The 16556-nt window shown below is 45.6% G+C and overlaps 1 protein-coding gene across 2 annotated transcripts in view; it reads left to right on the top strand.

The window, feature by feature from the left end:
* Positions 1-16556, top strand: part of PPHLN1 (periphilin 1) — a 401076-nt gene that overhangs the window by 230910 nt on the left and 153610 nt on the right. For both annotated transcript variants that reach the window (XM_069628026.1, XM_069628027.1), the window contains exon 7: positions 5398-5606. In XM_069628026.1, the coding sequence (XP_069484127.1) occupies positions 5398-5606 (209 nt within the window). The remainder of the gene's footprint in view (positions 1-5397; positions 5607-16556) is intronic.

The raw sequence follows: 16556 nt of genomic DNA, 5'->3' as shown, positions 1-16556 counted from the left end.
GGCAAGTGGGCAGCCCTGTTTTAACCCCCTTTGCGCAGTAATACACTTGGATAAGGGGCCCTGGTAATTGAGGCTCACTCCAACATATGGGTTTTTGTGTATAGAGCTTTAATTACAGCTGGTAGGGACTCAGGCACCCCCACCCATCAATTGTTTCCCAGAGTAATTCCTTGTCCATGCTTTCGAAAGCCTTCTTGATGTCTATGAATGCCATAAAGATTTTTCTTTTTATCAGTTGCATTTCCGTTTAGAATATTTAGGAAGAACAAGTTCATATCTGTCCCCACACTCTTTATAAAGCCAGTTTGTCTGAGGTCCACTCTAGCCGAATCAACTAACCATTTTTGCAAAAGAGACAACAAGAACCCCCTTCCCCCCGCCCCAAGATCTTTCCCATGTCATCAAGAAGGGCGATGGGGCAATCATTTTCCATGTCATCCCCATCTCCTCCTTTGTGTATTGGGACGATCACTGCACACTGCCAAGACTTGGGAATTGTCTCTGTTTTTATGACCTGTTTAAAGACAGAACATGAAAGAAGCACATTCCTCCGGGGCTGCCGTCAGCATCAGATTTGTAATGCCATTAGGGCCGGGAGATCTCGATCTGCTTGCTTTGTTGATGAGCCATAATAGGTCTCATCAAAACATAATGTCCACCCACCCCCCTTAGATCCTGAGCAGATCTAAGGTGAGGGGCCTTTTTTGGCAAATATATTTTCAAAATGAACCACCCATTTATTCTCTGGTACCGTGCTCATCGCTGGCAGTTCATCCCCTTTGCCCTGTTGATTGGGTAATTCCCAAATAGCTCTAGTACCCCTCCTCAGTATCTTTGCAAGAATGGAGTCCGAGTCCTTCTGCAACAATGTAGCCCTATGTGCTGCTGCCCAGTTTCTAAATCTTTGTTGTCTCTTAGCGATTAGATGTGATGCATCCACCATCCTTGATCTTGGTATGGTGACCTATTTCTCTTCTCAACTTGTTTTTTTGCCTCTCCATTTCCGCATCATAAATGTGACTATCGGACCGCTCATTGCCCTTTACGGTGTTATTCGAGGCACTAAAGGCCACTAACACGGGGGTATAATTTACACCCTTCTCTCTATTCTCTAGTTTTTCAAAATTGATTTTTAAAGTTCTGACATCCTGCTTTCTTAGTCTCCGTCTGTTACCACCATTAGAGACATCCAAAGGAAACTGCCAGAGCGACCTACGCATGAGGGGCTCACTAGGTCCTATAGATGGTCTCAGAAGGGAGTGATCACTATTCTTTTTAGGACAGATTCTCAAACCAGAAACCTGCTTATTTAAGTTGGAACAAACAAACACATAATCCAATGTGGAGGAATACACCCTGTCGGGCCATGTAGGGGCGGGGGGGGGGGCATTCGCCTCGCTGTAGCCATTGACCATATGGAGATCGAGATCTTCCATTAGCTCCAGCCAAGCCAGGGCTTCTGTATGTCTCTGGCTATTCGGTCCCCCTCAGTAATCTTCCACAGCCCGCCTCCAAGGAGACAGGAGCGTTGATGTCCCCACCGACACAAATGAAGTCAATCATATATTTGCTGTTAAATTTGTCTAGGATGTCACTAAACGCCTGGAGGAACTGTTTCACTTCAATCCCCCATGGATTCCAATAGACATTTATCATCAACAGCCATTTTGGGCGATCCAAGGAAGATGCGCGTATGAAAGTGCCCTAAATAAAGCAATTAGGGCATACAGAGTCTACAACAGTAAAATCTCTTCAATTGTTTAATCAATTTTAGGAGGCCCGCGAAGGGCCTTCCTTTGGAGCCAATAAAAGTTGGATTCATGTAGGAGCAGTAGCCGCTGTAGACCGGAGGAGTCGACAGCTACGTCTCTTGTAAGCAGATAATGTCCATATTGCCAAAGGTCCATCCTGTCTCTCGTTAGTTGCTTTCATTAGAGTTGCTTCTCATTTTCATTTCACATCTCCCCTTTCGAAGTGACGATTCTTTTCGGGGAAATAAACCTCTGACCACCGTTCGACCGGCTGTTAAAAATATAATTTTAAAAGGCCTTTTTCGCTTCACAGCTGGGCCATTAGAGCCTTTAAGATCTCCTTCACAAGCTACCTCTGATGGTTTACCGGGAGGACTATGTAGCTCGATCTTGGGCCTTTTGCAAGATATTCTTTTAGGCTTCTTGCGTCCCTCATTTGACTGACTGGAGTTCTGATACTCTAGTGATCTTTCTCTGCAGACATGTTCCGTCAAGTTAAAGCCCCAGGGCTGCAAAAAGTGAGCATGCTTTAGGAGAGAGGCTTTCACACCCCTAGATTTAAGGTGCAATATCACAATGTCAGATCTTCTCTAGTTTACAAATCCGACAATTTTAATATCCTCGCAGCTCAAAAAGTGGAATGCAGGGACGTGCTGGAACAGCTTCACCACATTTGCCCTATTCAAGATCAACCTGTCTTTAAGAGGGAGGCCCCTTTCCAGTTTCAATTTGAGTGGGATCACTTTGGAGTGTTGTCTCATAGGCTTAGTTTCTCTCCTATCTTCAAAATTCAAGAAGCTAATGGACCCTCACCAGGCGATTTGGTCACTTTAGAGCCCCCCCCCAACCGTGATTTCCCTACTATCAGGGTTTTTCGGCAGTTGGTGTGGCCAAGCCTTTTGAGGTCAGTTGACCTTCTACGGTCTTCCAAAGACTGGAACTGTGCTTCAGATCGCTCTCCATTAAGCCCCTGACAGATGAGCTGGGAGAGGCCTTCATTGATAGTGTTAAATTCCTCTGGCTCGGACACAATCTCTTCCTCACACAGATCATCTTCATGGACCGTCAAGAGCGAAAGGTCAAGCTCTGTCACTTCTTTGAAGTTTGAGATACCCTCTTTCAGTGCTGCAAGAGGGCCGGCCACCTTGGCGATTGGGGACCTCTCCTTAAAAAACCCTTCAACTGCTGCATAGAGGAGGAGGCTCTGGTGTTCATGTTGTCATTTGCGGAGGGAATTGATAAGTTCCTCAAAGGCCTGTGAACCATTAGATTTCCTCTTATGCTTAGCTGCCAATGTTTATTTCAACTTGATCACCAATATATCAGATTTACAAATTATTTCTAATCTTTTACGCTTATTCCCGTTCTGAAAGATTGGGTAAAAAGTGTGAGCCACAGCATTTTGATCAGCCCGCAGTTCCTTACTTCCCAAAAGAACCTGGGCACCCTCCTTTAGCCCCATAATAGGACAGTCACTGGGTGTTAACAGCTCCTTCGTCAGTTTAATAGTCCGAAGCTGCGATGTTCAAGAGCTCTTGCCCACGCGCCTCCCTGTCCAAGGGTAACTCGTTAGAGGATGACTTACCATTCGGGACCCCGTCCATTTCCACTCTTGTATTCCTCTCTTCCCTTAGAGCAAATTCTGCAGGCAATTGGGATGACAATAGGGGAAATACATCTGTCCCATGGAACCCTGTGTGCGTTCTGAACCTGGATAGAAGCTTTAACTTGAAGTAAGTCCAGCAAAGAATCCATAAGATGTTTTTTTTTTCCTCCCTCCCCAAAGAAAGGGCAGTTGAAGGGTTTTGTTGAATTCTTTTGCTCTTGACTGTAGTGAAGTGAGGAAATGTTCCATGTATATCAGCTTTGAGTTGAAGAGAGCCAATAAAGTTGCGTGATCCTTCAAACTTCCATTTAAGGAATCGTACAACTTCAAGAAAGGGCATGAAGTTTGTTAACGCTGCTAGCGCAGAAGGCTGACCCTTGAAGGCAGTGGAATTGAATATCAGCACTGGCCCTTTTCAAAGTTCGCAGTGAAAAGACGGAATCATTCAATGTATATGTAGAAAAAATTAAATTGGGGCCTCATTTGCCGAATTGATTCGGACCACGGAAACCTCCTTTTTCAGGTTGGAGGGACAGGGAAGCGAATTGACCTGAGTTGCAGGCCTGTGGGCTCTGCTTATCCTCCGACACAAAGGCAGTGCCCACCTTAAAGGCTGGGTGGTTAGAATTTAGGAGGCAAGACGGAAGGAAGAACCGGGTCTTCTGACCTTGAGATTATATAATGACTTCTTAGGTCGCCCCGTTGGCCAATTCGGGTGATTTATCAGGCGTGGGGGGAGCAAACACATGGAGGGTCACCATTGCAACTCGAGCGTTGAGTCCCCTCAGGCGAATTCCCTGAGTCCAGCAGCAAACCACTTGGGGGTTTACTTTTAGTTAATTCAGAAACCCCAACGACCTTGAAGATTTCTGCTTCGGTTAGTTCAAGCATGTTAGTAAAGCCCCCTTCATCTATTAAGGGGGCCAATTCTTTGCCAGAGACCACAGACTGCTTAAAGCTCCTGGGGCATGCTTTAAGGGGGACAGCCAGAGCCTTTGTGTCGCTGACTGCAACCAATTTCCTTTTGAAGGCCAGGGTAAGGCCATTACATTCTGTACCCATTTTGGAAAGATTAGACCAGGCAGAGACGTTGTCCTGCCGGTCTGTTGGTGTAGGCTTAAAAGGAGTTGTTGCTGCAATCAAGGACTCGGATGCATTTCTCCTGGATGAGAAAACTGTTTCAAAGACTCCTCTCCTGATCGCCTTAGATTTTGTTTGGAGTCTTGTCTGAGCTGTAAAGAATGAAACTGAGGGTTCATATGGGACCACCTCTGCACTCCGGAAACTGGAACACTGTAACACTGCCTCACACAGCTTTGCTCTGCGGAGAGGCTAGTGTTACGTTGACACCGCTCCCGCACATAGTAGGAAGTGAGAAAACGCTGTCTGCTGCTCAAGCAAAGTCCACAATCACCAGCTCCGATCACGGCCGTACACAGAATGGACACTGTAACACTCTGCCTCCAATAAATATTTTTAATTGTCCTGTTTGTGCTTCTTAATTTTCTTGCTTGGTAAGGCTTTTATTTTTTGCGAAATCCCATGTAATCCTGCCGGCAATGCCATTTATGGTCTACTGTTATAATGTGAATATGGCAAGTGCTCTAGTCTCTCTTTGACATTACAAATATCCCTGCTTAGGATCCTTTTTAAAGGTGTGGGTGGCCTCTGGAATTAAAAATGCCATGTCTAGTGTGGGTTGCAGTGTTAGAGGCTCACCTAAATAGCAGGAGAAACCTACATCATCATCAAAAATTCTGCAAAGACTGCGAATTTCAGAGTCAACCGTAGATCATTTTTTTCCTTAAATTGACTTCAGTTTGAAAGCATGTTTTTATTGTATTGGGAGAAGATCTTTTTAATTTGGATTCAAGACTAAGCTGAAAGGGTTAGGAGTTGATGTGGTAGCACTTACCTACTTGTGGACGTTTAACAAACTTGGTCAGAATTTTTTGTATTTTGATTGTGTTTTTTGTAGTTTTTTAGGCTTGATATTCATACTGCTCTAAGTGCAGTAACCTATGTTTTGTTTATTTAAAGGGATAACCGAGAAAGTTTCAGAAGAAAACCTTTCTATCCGCCACCATATATGAGAGAACGGTCACCACATAAGAGAGACTCTCCATTCTTCAGAGAATCGCCAGGGAATCGGAGGGAGTCCCCGCACAGCAGGTCTGGCTCCAGCATGAGCAGCAGGAGTTACTCCCCTGATCGAAGCAAAACCTATTCCTCGCATCAGCACGGCCGAAGTATGTTCCTTTGTTTACAAGTTTTGATTTGATCAGTCATTAATACAAATGATAATTGAAGAAATGGTGCTCCAGTAGTTCCATGAGTTAAGATGGTAGAAGTAGACGGTCTGGTCCATTCAGTGTGCAGGTTTCCTGCCTACTGTCTTACACACATCCGCTATATCAGTGGTCTTCAAACTTTTATGTCAAGGCCCCCCTGTGCAAAACAAATCTGTCCGGGACCCCCCACACGCCCTGTGTCAGTTTTCTTTTTTTTTTATAAAGATGCGCACGGAATGCGTGGTGCCATAATATTGAAGGGATATTTGGTGGGGAAACATTGCAAGGCAGTAGGACAATCACTTCCAATCCAAACATAGAAGCCGTGCAAGTAAACCGAAACATTCTCCAGTAGAGCTTTTATTTTATCACAATACATTCCTATTAGTATATGCATCGGAAGGCAATTCGATATGTACTTATGGGAAGTGTGGACCTGTCTCTATGCAGAAAGTGAGTGAATTTGTGGCTTTATTTTTGATACCGCCACTCTGAGGTTGTCCTCCACTTCCAGCCTTGTGCAGTATTAAGCGAGATTGCGAGTTGTGGAGGTGTTGAGCCGGAAAACTCCTGTGACCATTGTGTGTGGGTGACGGGAGTGGAGCTGAGCTGCAACGTGCACCCTGGTGTGCCTTGCATTAATACTGAGGTCGGAAACAGCCCTGACGGTGCTTTGACAGTGCACAATATCGGGAGTGTGGCTGGGTCTGAGATTGGGGATGTCCCTTTGTGCAAGGAACATGGGCCTGCCCCTTATGGTCCTTTTAACTTGCTACCTGTCAGCAGGCCTTGCTCTTTCTTTGTTGCTTCAGAATTGTCTGCTCAGCGGAGGAGTCTCTGTTGTAAAATTGCACAATGGAGGAGCTCAAACCTGCAGTTTACTGTCTAGTTGGTCAGTATGTATTAAAGTTGGTGTTGGAATATTGAGTATATTACTCCTTCGTCTTTCCTCCAGAACATCAGTTACAGTATATGCACATACTTGGTGTCTTCACTAAGCGTTCCGTGTGATTGTGCCTTGGTCAATGGACTTGCAGAGCATTGTGCCACTGTGTGCACATCGGACTGCGGGGATAGTCCACTTCTACACATCCTCTGTGGTACGCCCAGCCTATTGTCTTCTTACCTTTGCACAGAGTATATCCCATACGAAATAAAATCGATCAAGGGGCGGTAACCCGGCCTCCGCAGTGGTGCGGCCTAAAATGGAAGAAACATTAACCTGCCCGTGGGCGTTCCCGGTGCTCTTTCAGACTTCTCTACTGGCTGTGAGCTAGGAGCTGCCGGTGGGAAAGTAGCACTTAACAAAATCACAGGCTACTATGGAGTCGCACATGCTACTACTACCAGGACTGCTAATAAACAAGATTCCTCACATGCCTCATTGACTGCTCCAATCCAACCACTTGTGGCAGATCTATTGGCTCATACTGATCCTACGGTAGACAGTGAGATTTTGCCAGCCGTGCCTATCAATCCTGTTCAAATATTTGAATTGCTGGCTCAAGAAAGCGAAAGCCCAGAGCGGCCAAGCCTATCTTTGGAGGATCAAATTTCCTTGTCTTTCCCCTCTATTGATAATAACAATTCCTTACTCCAATTGGTGCTTAATCTTCAACGGAAATCATTGGGGCCCCTTGGGAGTATAGACATCTGGAGTGTTTAATCTGTGCATGATAACATAATTGGAACGCCGCTTTTGGCAACTCCCGATTTGCAGCGCCTCGTTTCTTTCAACAGGTTTCTCGAGCAGCTATGGCAGCACAAGTGAAAGCTACAGTGATGCTGTTGATGAACATGGCAGGGTTTGGGCATGCAGTTCCTTCCATACTGTTAAATCCAGGGGAAAGACGGTGGAATCATTGCAAAACAACCTGAAATCAGTGGCAGCATCTCTCGAATCATTTCTCACCTTATGTGTGAGCATGGCAAGGGAACAGTTGGAGTTCAAGTCGATTTTGGCAAAAATAGTTGATGCCATTTTGGTACCCTGTGTTTGAACTTCAAAGTAGCTGAGGCTGTTCAATGTACCCATGTGGCCGATTTTCTCTTGCCTAGTACCACACAGCTGCCACCAATGCAAACCTTGAACCTGCTGAACGCCTTCCTGGACCCACAATGCCCTGTTATTGACCTTATAACCCAAATACAATCAAGGGCACGTGACCAAAATATGGCTATGGCACCTACTGCATTACCGCCAATGGAAAGTATCTCCTTATTGCAGAGGAGTTTACGGAGTGTCACTTCCATTGTAAAAAATCCCAAGAAACCTACGAGAAAAAGAAGAGCGAAGGTGGTTCTTTTTTATATGCCTCTAGAAAATCCACACATCCTGAGGCAGGCCAAAAGAGCTTGAATAGACGTGATCCTATCGCTCCTTCTGATGACTGACAGCCCTTGATTACCATCTGGGCAACATGGAGCGCTCCAGGTTTCTGCCTGTGCCCCTGCCTTTACTGCCATTAATACCTTGGCTGATGGTACAACCCGACGGGCACACTTTCAAGGCCCTCTTGAAAGACGGCTGCATGTTGGCCAACAGCATAAGCAGCTATTAACACTTTCGTTTCTGCCTCGCATCCAGCTATGGTTGGCTCTATATCTGAAACCTGCTCTGAACGTGTAACTGGAAACCCTCCATTCTCAATGCACCAGCAAGAAGCAGAATATGCCACTGATATTTTGAAAGCACAGGGCAGGTCTTCTTTGCTGGCCAACTACAATGATCCTCATATGGAACCTAATTTGGGGACCACCTCCTATAATGAGAAAACTCTGATATTGGGAAAGGGGATGAAGTTGGAGAAAACCTTGCCCTCTACGTCAGGCCCTTTTCTGAATAAGACCCAATATATCTCCATATTTGACTGTATTCCATTGCTTGGAAATATCTGCAGATACGTTCTCGTTAGACTTGTTCTTCCTGTGGTATATAGTGAAACCAGCTGGGCCGTTATTGAATTTGTTTAATTTGTTTCGCCTGCCAGTACAGCTTTGTTATGCTCCTATCAAGCTGTAGATGGGGTCTTCTTTTAGGCTGTGTGTTGGAAGAAGCAACGCTTTTTTGGCTGAACTAATTCTGATATCTGTGTCAATGCTAATGCATCATTTGTTCTTTTCCTTAATGTTTGCCTTTTGGCGTAGGGACAGGTGCCTTGAGACCAGAGACCCTTAAAATCATGGTTGTTGGAGCCACCTTTTCATCATGGCTCGCACCCTGTATGAATTTACGAGGCAAAGCTGAAAATCAGCTGGGTCTTTTGGAACACACAGGGTTTCAACTCATGGAAAACCCTTAAGGTCAGCGTACCCTGATGTCTTATGAAATCTTTTTGTTGCAGGAGACTGGCTGATTGAGGATTTTCTGTTTGATGGCTATAATGTTATTTGCTCAAGAGCTAAGCAAAACGGCAGAGGAAGACCTTTTGGCAGCTAGCCATAGGGTCTAGGGTTCGCTTATCTTTGTCATTCTTGTCAATCGGTATACTTCTCCTCATCTTTTATCAGTAATTCTGCATGAGGTGCCGTTTTTGAAACTCTGATCTTGTTTGTTAAACTCTATAATCCCGATGGGGACACACTGCAATGTTAAATGCAAGAAGGTTAACGAGACACTGATTTATTGGCATAGTCCATTTCCTCTGGGCCATGTGATGCTTTCCGGGGATTTTAATGACAATATTTTTAATCTGGCAATGAAGCTTTGATTGCCCCTTACTCTGATGTCGCTGAGGTACTACTGATTGATATTATGTACCTCATATTGAGTACAAACTGTTGGAGACATTGTGCTGATATGCATGGCCTAGTTTGTCTCGATGCGAAGGGAAATGGTGCTCTACCATGGGGGATGACTTGGACTAATGGGAGCACTCTTCCTATATTGATTGTGTTTGTAAGTTTGGAACTCCTTCCCCTTCTTAGACCTGTGGAGCTTGTCCAACTCAACCTGAGTGGCCATTTGCTATTGTCTTGGACGGTGGCCGGTGGGAGTGGGGGTCCTTTTCAAGAAGTTCCTATGTGAAAGTTCAGGCCAACGACCAAGGAAATGCTATTTGCTGGTCTGGATTTAATTTTGAAAAATGTAATTTATAGGTAAAGATCATACATGGTTTGTGCGCAGACTCCATTTTGTGGGAGACATTAATGTAGCCTTTTCGCAATTGTTTGACCAACTAAAATTGTGTAGACGGATGAATACACAACATGGACCTTTAAGTGCCCCTTTTGATGTGGCCATTCAAGAAAGGAAGAGGGCTTTTTTGACAGATCGCACATCTATTGGGAAACGCATTGACCCACCGGAACCTGTCCGCTCTGCTTTGTTGGTCTCTCTTAGTACTAAATGTAAGAATTGAATAGGCCAACATAGTCATTCATTGCTCAGTGCTACGAGGAGACAAATGTTTAACCTTCTACAGACCCGTGATAATAGAATGTTTTGGGGTTGTATACTAAGAGAATTGACCTCGGGAGAATTTACCTAATTTAGGTCAATTAGGACATACCCCCCGCCTCCCCACCCAATCCAAAAACCCCTGCAATCCCCCACCAAATCCCTTTATATTATATATAATCTAAAACCAACCCAATACATATATAAAATACCTAAAATAATGTAAAGGTCAATTGTGCAGGAGGTCAATTAGGACCACTATAATTAAGTCAATTAGGACAAAAGGTCAATTGTAAAAGGTCAATTTGGGTAATACCTGTTTTGGTCCTTCTTCAGACCTTTCTTGGCTGGTACTTCTATCCAAGAATTGAACCCTATTGCGGAGGCAACTTGGACATCTGCATAGCCTCACTGTATTGTAACCCAGTAACTGTCCGTAGTTTGCCACCACACGACAGTAGCCTACCACGAAACCTAGAGGGCTTTAATGCTGATATGATAGAGATGATAATTAAGAGACAAAAAAGCTCAAGGGCTCCTTGTCCTGATTTTATACCTAATATTGTCTACAAAGCAAATCCAACCCTTTGGGATGGATTTTTGGCAGATTGGTTTAATAGGATCTTTTCTTTGGGGTTGTTTCCGGACAGCTGGAGAAAATCAGTGCTGATTACCATTTATAAAAAGGGGGCCCCCCTCGGTGATCCCTCTAGTTACAGACTATTGGACTATTGGCTATGTTTGATACCAGCGGCAAAATATTGGCATCATTGCTCTGGAAAAGGTTAAGTGGGCTGAGTACACTGGTTGCTTAAAGAAATTCCAAACGGGTTTTCTTACAGAACACAATACTATTCACAACAACTGTGCACTACAATATATGGTCTAAGACACTATCTCCCGCAAACAGGATCTATGTCTGATTGACTATTCTAAGACATTTGATACTGTCGTTTGAATCTTTGGCGAAAATTAACGAACTAGTGTATTGACTCTGATTTATTGTATAAAATCAAGGCTCTGTATAGTGACACAACTGTATCCCTATGCCTAACACAAGAGGGACGTCTTTAGCACTCTATCAAGACTAATGTAGTTTTGAAGCAGGGGTGCAGATTAGCACCCCTGCTTTATAACCTATATGTTTCGGATCTTGATGTTTGTTTGGATGGGGTGTGTAACTTTCTCCCATGGAGAGGAAGCGGTGCCTTGGCTAATGTATGCCGATTATACGATTCTGATGGATCATCCATTGTTCGGATTATAACGCTCCATCGATGCTTTGCCGTCATATGCATTAACTCTGCCAAGACTAAGATCATGGTGCTCGGTAGTGGCTGGAAGTGGTGAATTGGTAGGTCTTTCTTGATTTCCCTCTTTGTATCCCTCCCACTTATTTGTATTATGGCGATTTTATCATCTCTTGCATACTAAGGAAATGGCTTGTGATAAAGCGTTTTGCTACTAGTACCGGTGGCAATATCGTAGAGGCCCTGCTCAAAATATATTTAAAAAGCATAATCCCGGAACTGACTTTGGGCCTTGAATTATTATACAAACTCTACTAGGATGGCTAGAGGGGAAAATCCTTAGAACTATATTGAATGTCCCTAAAATGACACCCGCTGAGGCCTTACGATGTGAGCTGGGCCTGATCTCACTCCGCGTCTTGTGGCTGTTAAAGTTCTGTAAATTATAAACCTCAAGGCAGAACTTTGATGGCCCTTATAGCAATGAAACGTGAAGAAGAATATCCCGATATATTAAGGCACTTAAAACAACAGTGATTGGCCACTGTGAACACAATTTTCCAGTACATACATTATCAGTCATGCCTGACTATATTAACAACCTTAAAAAGAAAACCTGTGCGTGGAATAGAGCAGAAACTATGCACTAGTTGAGCAATACAAGCCGATACTTTGAATACTGTCAGCAGGGATTTGTTTCCCTTGATCCATTCTCCTATCCATCCTCCTATCTGTTCAAGGCTTGTGACGGTAAACTGAGAGAATTCATCATATACCTTTGTTTAAACATTCTGCCCACTTTGATATATATTGGAAGTTGGCTGGGTTTGCCGTTAGAGGACTCCTCCATGAAACTGTTAAATCCAATCGACCTATTCCAAGACAATGTCTTAGCCTGAAATTGTACCATCAAAAGGAGTGTTCTGCTATTGTAAACACATTCTCTGATTTTAAGTAAGATTAATTTTGGAGCACCTTATGTGGGGGCATCCTCATTAGTCCTCACAGGTGCAGGTTATTATGTATGGAAGGAGGCTGTTAAATTGATACTGGGTGAATAGGTTGACTCAACAACGGTTTGGTCAAGGTTTCTTGTAATAATCCAAATTTGGTGTATTTATTTTTATACTTTGCAGCCTTTCAAAACTGAGCATACTAAAAGAATTGATTCGTAAGTGAATTGTTTTGGGTAGAGATATTATGCTCCACTTGAAGGATATTTGCATCGTTAATTTTAATCTTGTTCATAGGACTAATGTGCAACTCATTTGCTGAAAAGAATTTCTGTGAACATGGATATATTATAACATTATATTTTTCTTCTTTTTTAAAACTATGTAACTGTGTCTAATGTTTTGTTTGTTTTAACCAAGAACACAATACATTTTTTTTGTTGTTTTCAGTACAGCCAATGCTGAAAAACCTATTTCACACAAATGGTAAGAGACTGTATAGCAGACCCTTGCTAATGTGGGATTCTCCTGGTTTATCCTCAGCGAAAAGTCACTGTAAGCAAGGCATGTTATAAACAGTAAGACGGAAATAAGTAATCACTGTTCAAGGGTGTTTATTGAACTTCAACAAGGGGGATAAACACCTATCTAATCCTAAATCTACAGAAGGGGCAAGCTACGACCATCAAATAATAATAATGCAGTCCTAGTGGAGCCTCGTCAAAATAAAAGGGCCTATACCAAAAACAACTATTGCCAATCCTTAACTCTAAATACAAATAGCGTGGGGTAGTGTTTATGAAAAAGAAGTGTTCACAAAAATACCAGCTCCTGCCAATCTGCTACGATCCTGGCCTGTAATACCAGCCCCAGCGCATGTTGACCCCTGCTAAACGCTCCATCGGAAGGATGATGATTGCAGGGGCAATTGTGCACAAGTATAAAATCGGCGATGTGCGTATTGCGGAGTACGGGCATGCAAGGTATGAGAACCGGCCAGTGGCAGTGAAAACAAAATGGTGGCTGCGAGACAATAGCCTGCGAAGGAAGAATAAACCCATAGTACAAGGCGGCAGCCCAACAACGTCAAGACACTGGTGGCCAGCTGGACCCCACTTATGGTTCATGGCGAGGTCCGGTCCTGACAGGCTGAAGAGCGGAGGCGGGCTCAGTGAACGCTGCGGAGTAAGCGCCTGCACCACATTGAGGAGGACAGAAGGAGTCGGGGGCAGAGTGAAACGAGCACCAGCAACTGCCGAAGAACTGCAGAGGGCCACGCACATACTGGCCGATCCGGCTGAGGATATACTGCCTGAGGCACGGCATCAAGAACAAATAATTCCAAGTGCCTAGCGGGCTCCAGGAGCACAAGTAGGGAGTCATCCCTGGGACGGCACTTGGCCCACCCACCGTGAGACTCTGTGCGCCATATGACTTCTGCAATTGTATTCGCTCTTGCTTCTCCACTCTTGACTGCTTACCCTCTGTTCTCTCCTCCTCTCCCTTTCACCCTTTTCCTATTTCCTCCCCTCCTCCCCTTACTTTCTTCTATGCATTTACTCCATCAGAATTGTCCCTGGACCTAGTTTGATAGCTACCTCGTCTGTTTGCTCCTCCCTCCCCTTGTTTTATTTACCCCCCCAGCCCTGTGCACTATCTGAAATGTCATCATGCCTAGTACCATAGTCGCTTGTTTTGTTTTTCCCCTCCCTTTCTACACCCCTCTCCCTCACTTTTTTTTTTTTTTACTCCGGCTCTACCAGAAATGTCATCAGGCCTAGTACGGCCGTCGCCTGTCTGTTTAGATTTCCTTCCCACTCTCCCCCTCCTCTGAAATGTCATCATGCTGAGTACAATAGTTAATTTCACATCCTTACTGTTCATGGCCTGTAAGAATGTCATTGTATTTTCCCTTGTTCCCTCCCTTGCCTTGAAGCGCTGAAACAGATTGTGTATAGGCGCTATATAAATAAACTATCTTATCATAAGGCAGCTGCCGTCTGCTACAGTACACCGGAGGCAGGCAGAGGCGGCAGCCAACACTGGCCCACAGTGTGCATGCAAATAAGCAACAGTGAATGTACAAGGCACCAGAGCGCTCCACATAGCGCAGTGCAATCCGTGCTCAAGCCACACTCAGCCCAACCTGTCAATCAGCACCGCGACACCAAATATAGGCAGATGGAGGGGGATACACTCTTGCTGTCGGCGCACCCTCAACCGCATTCTTCGGTGATCGCTGCGGTATCACTCTTCTCTAAGCCTCAGTCGTCCTCGGCCACCTCGACCTCACTGCTGCTAGGCAAGGAGGAGATTATCTTGGAGGCATACGGGAAGAAACTGTACTCCAACTCCTTCCTGCATCAATCCAACGCAGATGCCATGCTGGCAGCCGTTAACCAAAGGCTTTTGCGAGAAATAGCGGACTTCCTTCCCAAACACATGGTGCCGAGCCAAGCACGCTTCAAGGCTGGCTTAGGAGAAGCCAAGCTGGTAGTGCAGTACATCATGGAGTCCACCGTGGCCCACTTCAATACCTCTGGTCGGGCCATATGCATCGCCACGGACGTGAGAAGGACTGCCTGGCCTCGGGCTATTAAGTTTAACCACTATGTCCAGGAACGCATATTGGACCTTCCATTCGAGGCTAGTGACCTCTTTCACTCCACCACTGATGAGGAATTAGATAAAAAGAAAAACAGCTCGCAAACTGCGCAGTCTTTATTCTAACGAAGGCCACGCCCAAGGCGTACACCCAGTCACATTAATGCTCCGACAAGGGGTGGACGTTTGGCGTGTTCCGGAGCTTCCAAGAACGGAGGTCGAGGCAGCCTGACCGTTCTCCGAGTCAGCACTGACGCAAACAACAAAAGGGGTGGGGGCCAAGGGCTTTTTCCAGTCCCCCTCCTCTTCAGCAGCCTAAGAGGGAAAGAAGGCATGACGCGTCCCTTCGGGTCCACATGTCTCCGGTGGGGGGCAGGCTTTCCTTTCACGTGCAATTTTGGATCGCAAACTTTTAGGACCCCTGTATCCTCTCCATAGTATCTACGGGGTACCGCCTACCGATCCCTCCCTCTACTCCCTCCTGCCCTCCACTCCCACAGATTGGGACAGCAACTCTGTTGGCGGAAATTCGGTTGCTCGTCGAGAGCCAGGCAGTGGAAGAAGTCCTAGCCTCCCAGAGAGGATTGGGTTCCTATTCCAGGATTTTCGCCATACAAAAGAACCAGGCTGGCCTGAGAGTTGTGCTGGATCTCTCCACCCTCAACCACTCCCTCCCTCTTCAAAAATTCAAGATGGTGACGCCAGCTCTTATTGCGGAGACACTAGACAGGGGGAAACTGGATGTGCTCCCAGGATCTGAAAGACACTTATCTACACGTCCCGATTTGGCAGCCGCCTCGCACCTTCGTGCGCTTTAGAATCATGGGCTGCCATTTTCAGTACAAGGTGCTACCCTTTGGCCTCAACTCAGACCCCAGGGTATTTACCAGACTCATGAATGCAGTGGCAGATCTTCTCAGGGCCTCGGGCCACCACGTCTACCCGTAACTGGACGACTGGCCCGGCAGGGCGAGATCTCAGGAGGGCGGTGCATCACACGTCCTCCGCTCTTATGAACACACTCCACGACCTGGGGTTTACCATCAAGCTCAAGAAGTCTCATGTGCAGCCTACGCAGTACCTTACTTTCCTGGGCCTCATCTGGGACACGAGCTCCGAGAGTCTTTCCCTTGGAAAACAAGATCACAGCCATCAAGAGAGCAACTACTCACTTCCTTACCAGGGCAGTGACCTCAGCCTGGTGGTACCAACATTTGTTAGATATCATGGTAGCGGTCCTACTGGCCTTACTCCACACAAGTCTCAGGATGCGGAGATTACAGCTGCACTTTGCAGCCTCATGGAATCGGGACAAGGGCTCCCAAGCAGAGCTAGTCATCCCTCTGCCTTCCCTACAAGCGGACCTCACATGGGGGTCCAGAGACTGTAACCAGTGGAAGGGCAAGCCCTTCCGGCAGCCGGCTCCACAGGTCACCATCAGTATGGACACTTCCCTGGAAGGCTGGGGAGCCATTCTGGACAACCACAGCGTCCATGGAGTCTGGACCCGGCAGGAGCAGGAATCTCATATCAACTGGCTGGAACTGAAATCCATCTGGCTAGCTCACAGGACTTTCCTTCCGCTAATCGCAGGCAAGACAGTAGTTATCCAGACCAACAACTCCACCAGCATGTACTATGTCAACAAGCAGGAGGGTACCAGGTCCCCTCCACTGTGCAGTCTAGCTGTCAGCATGTTGGA

This window comes from Ambystoma mexicanum, chromosome 12 (assembly GCF_040938575.1).
Source record: "Ambystoma mexicanum isolate Mex_15411 chromosome 12, UKY_AmexF1_1, whole genome shotgun sequence".
NCBI lineage: Eukaryota > Metazoa > Chordata > Amphibia > Caudata > Ambystomatidae > Ambystoma > Ambystoma mexicanum.
Note: the sequence above shows the minus strand (reverse complement) of the source record. Positions and strands in the feature narration are given on the sequence as shown.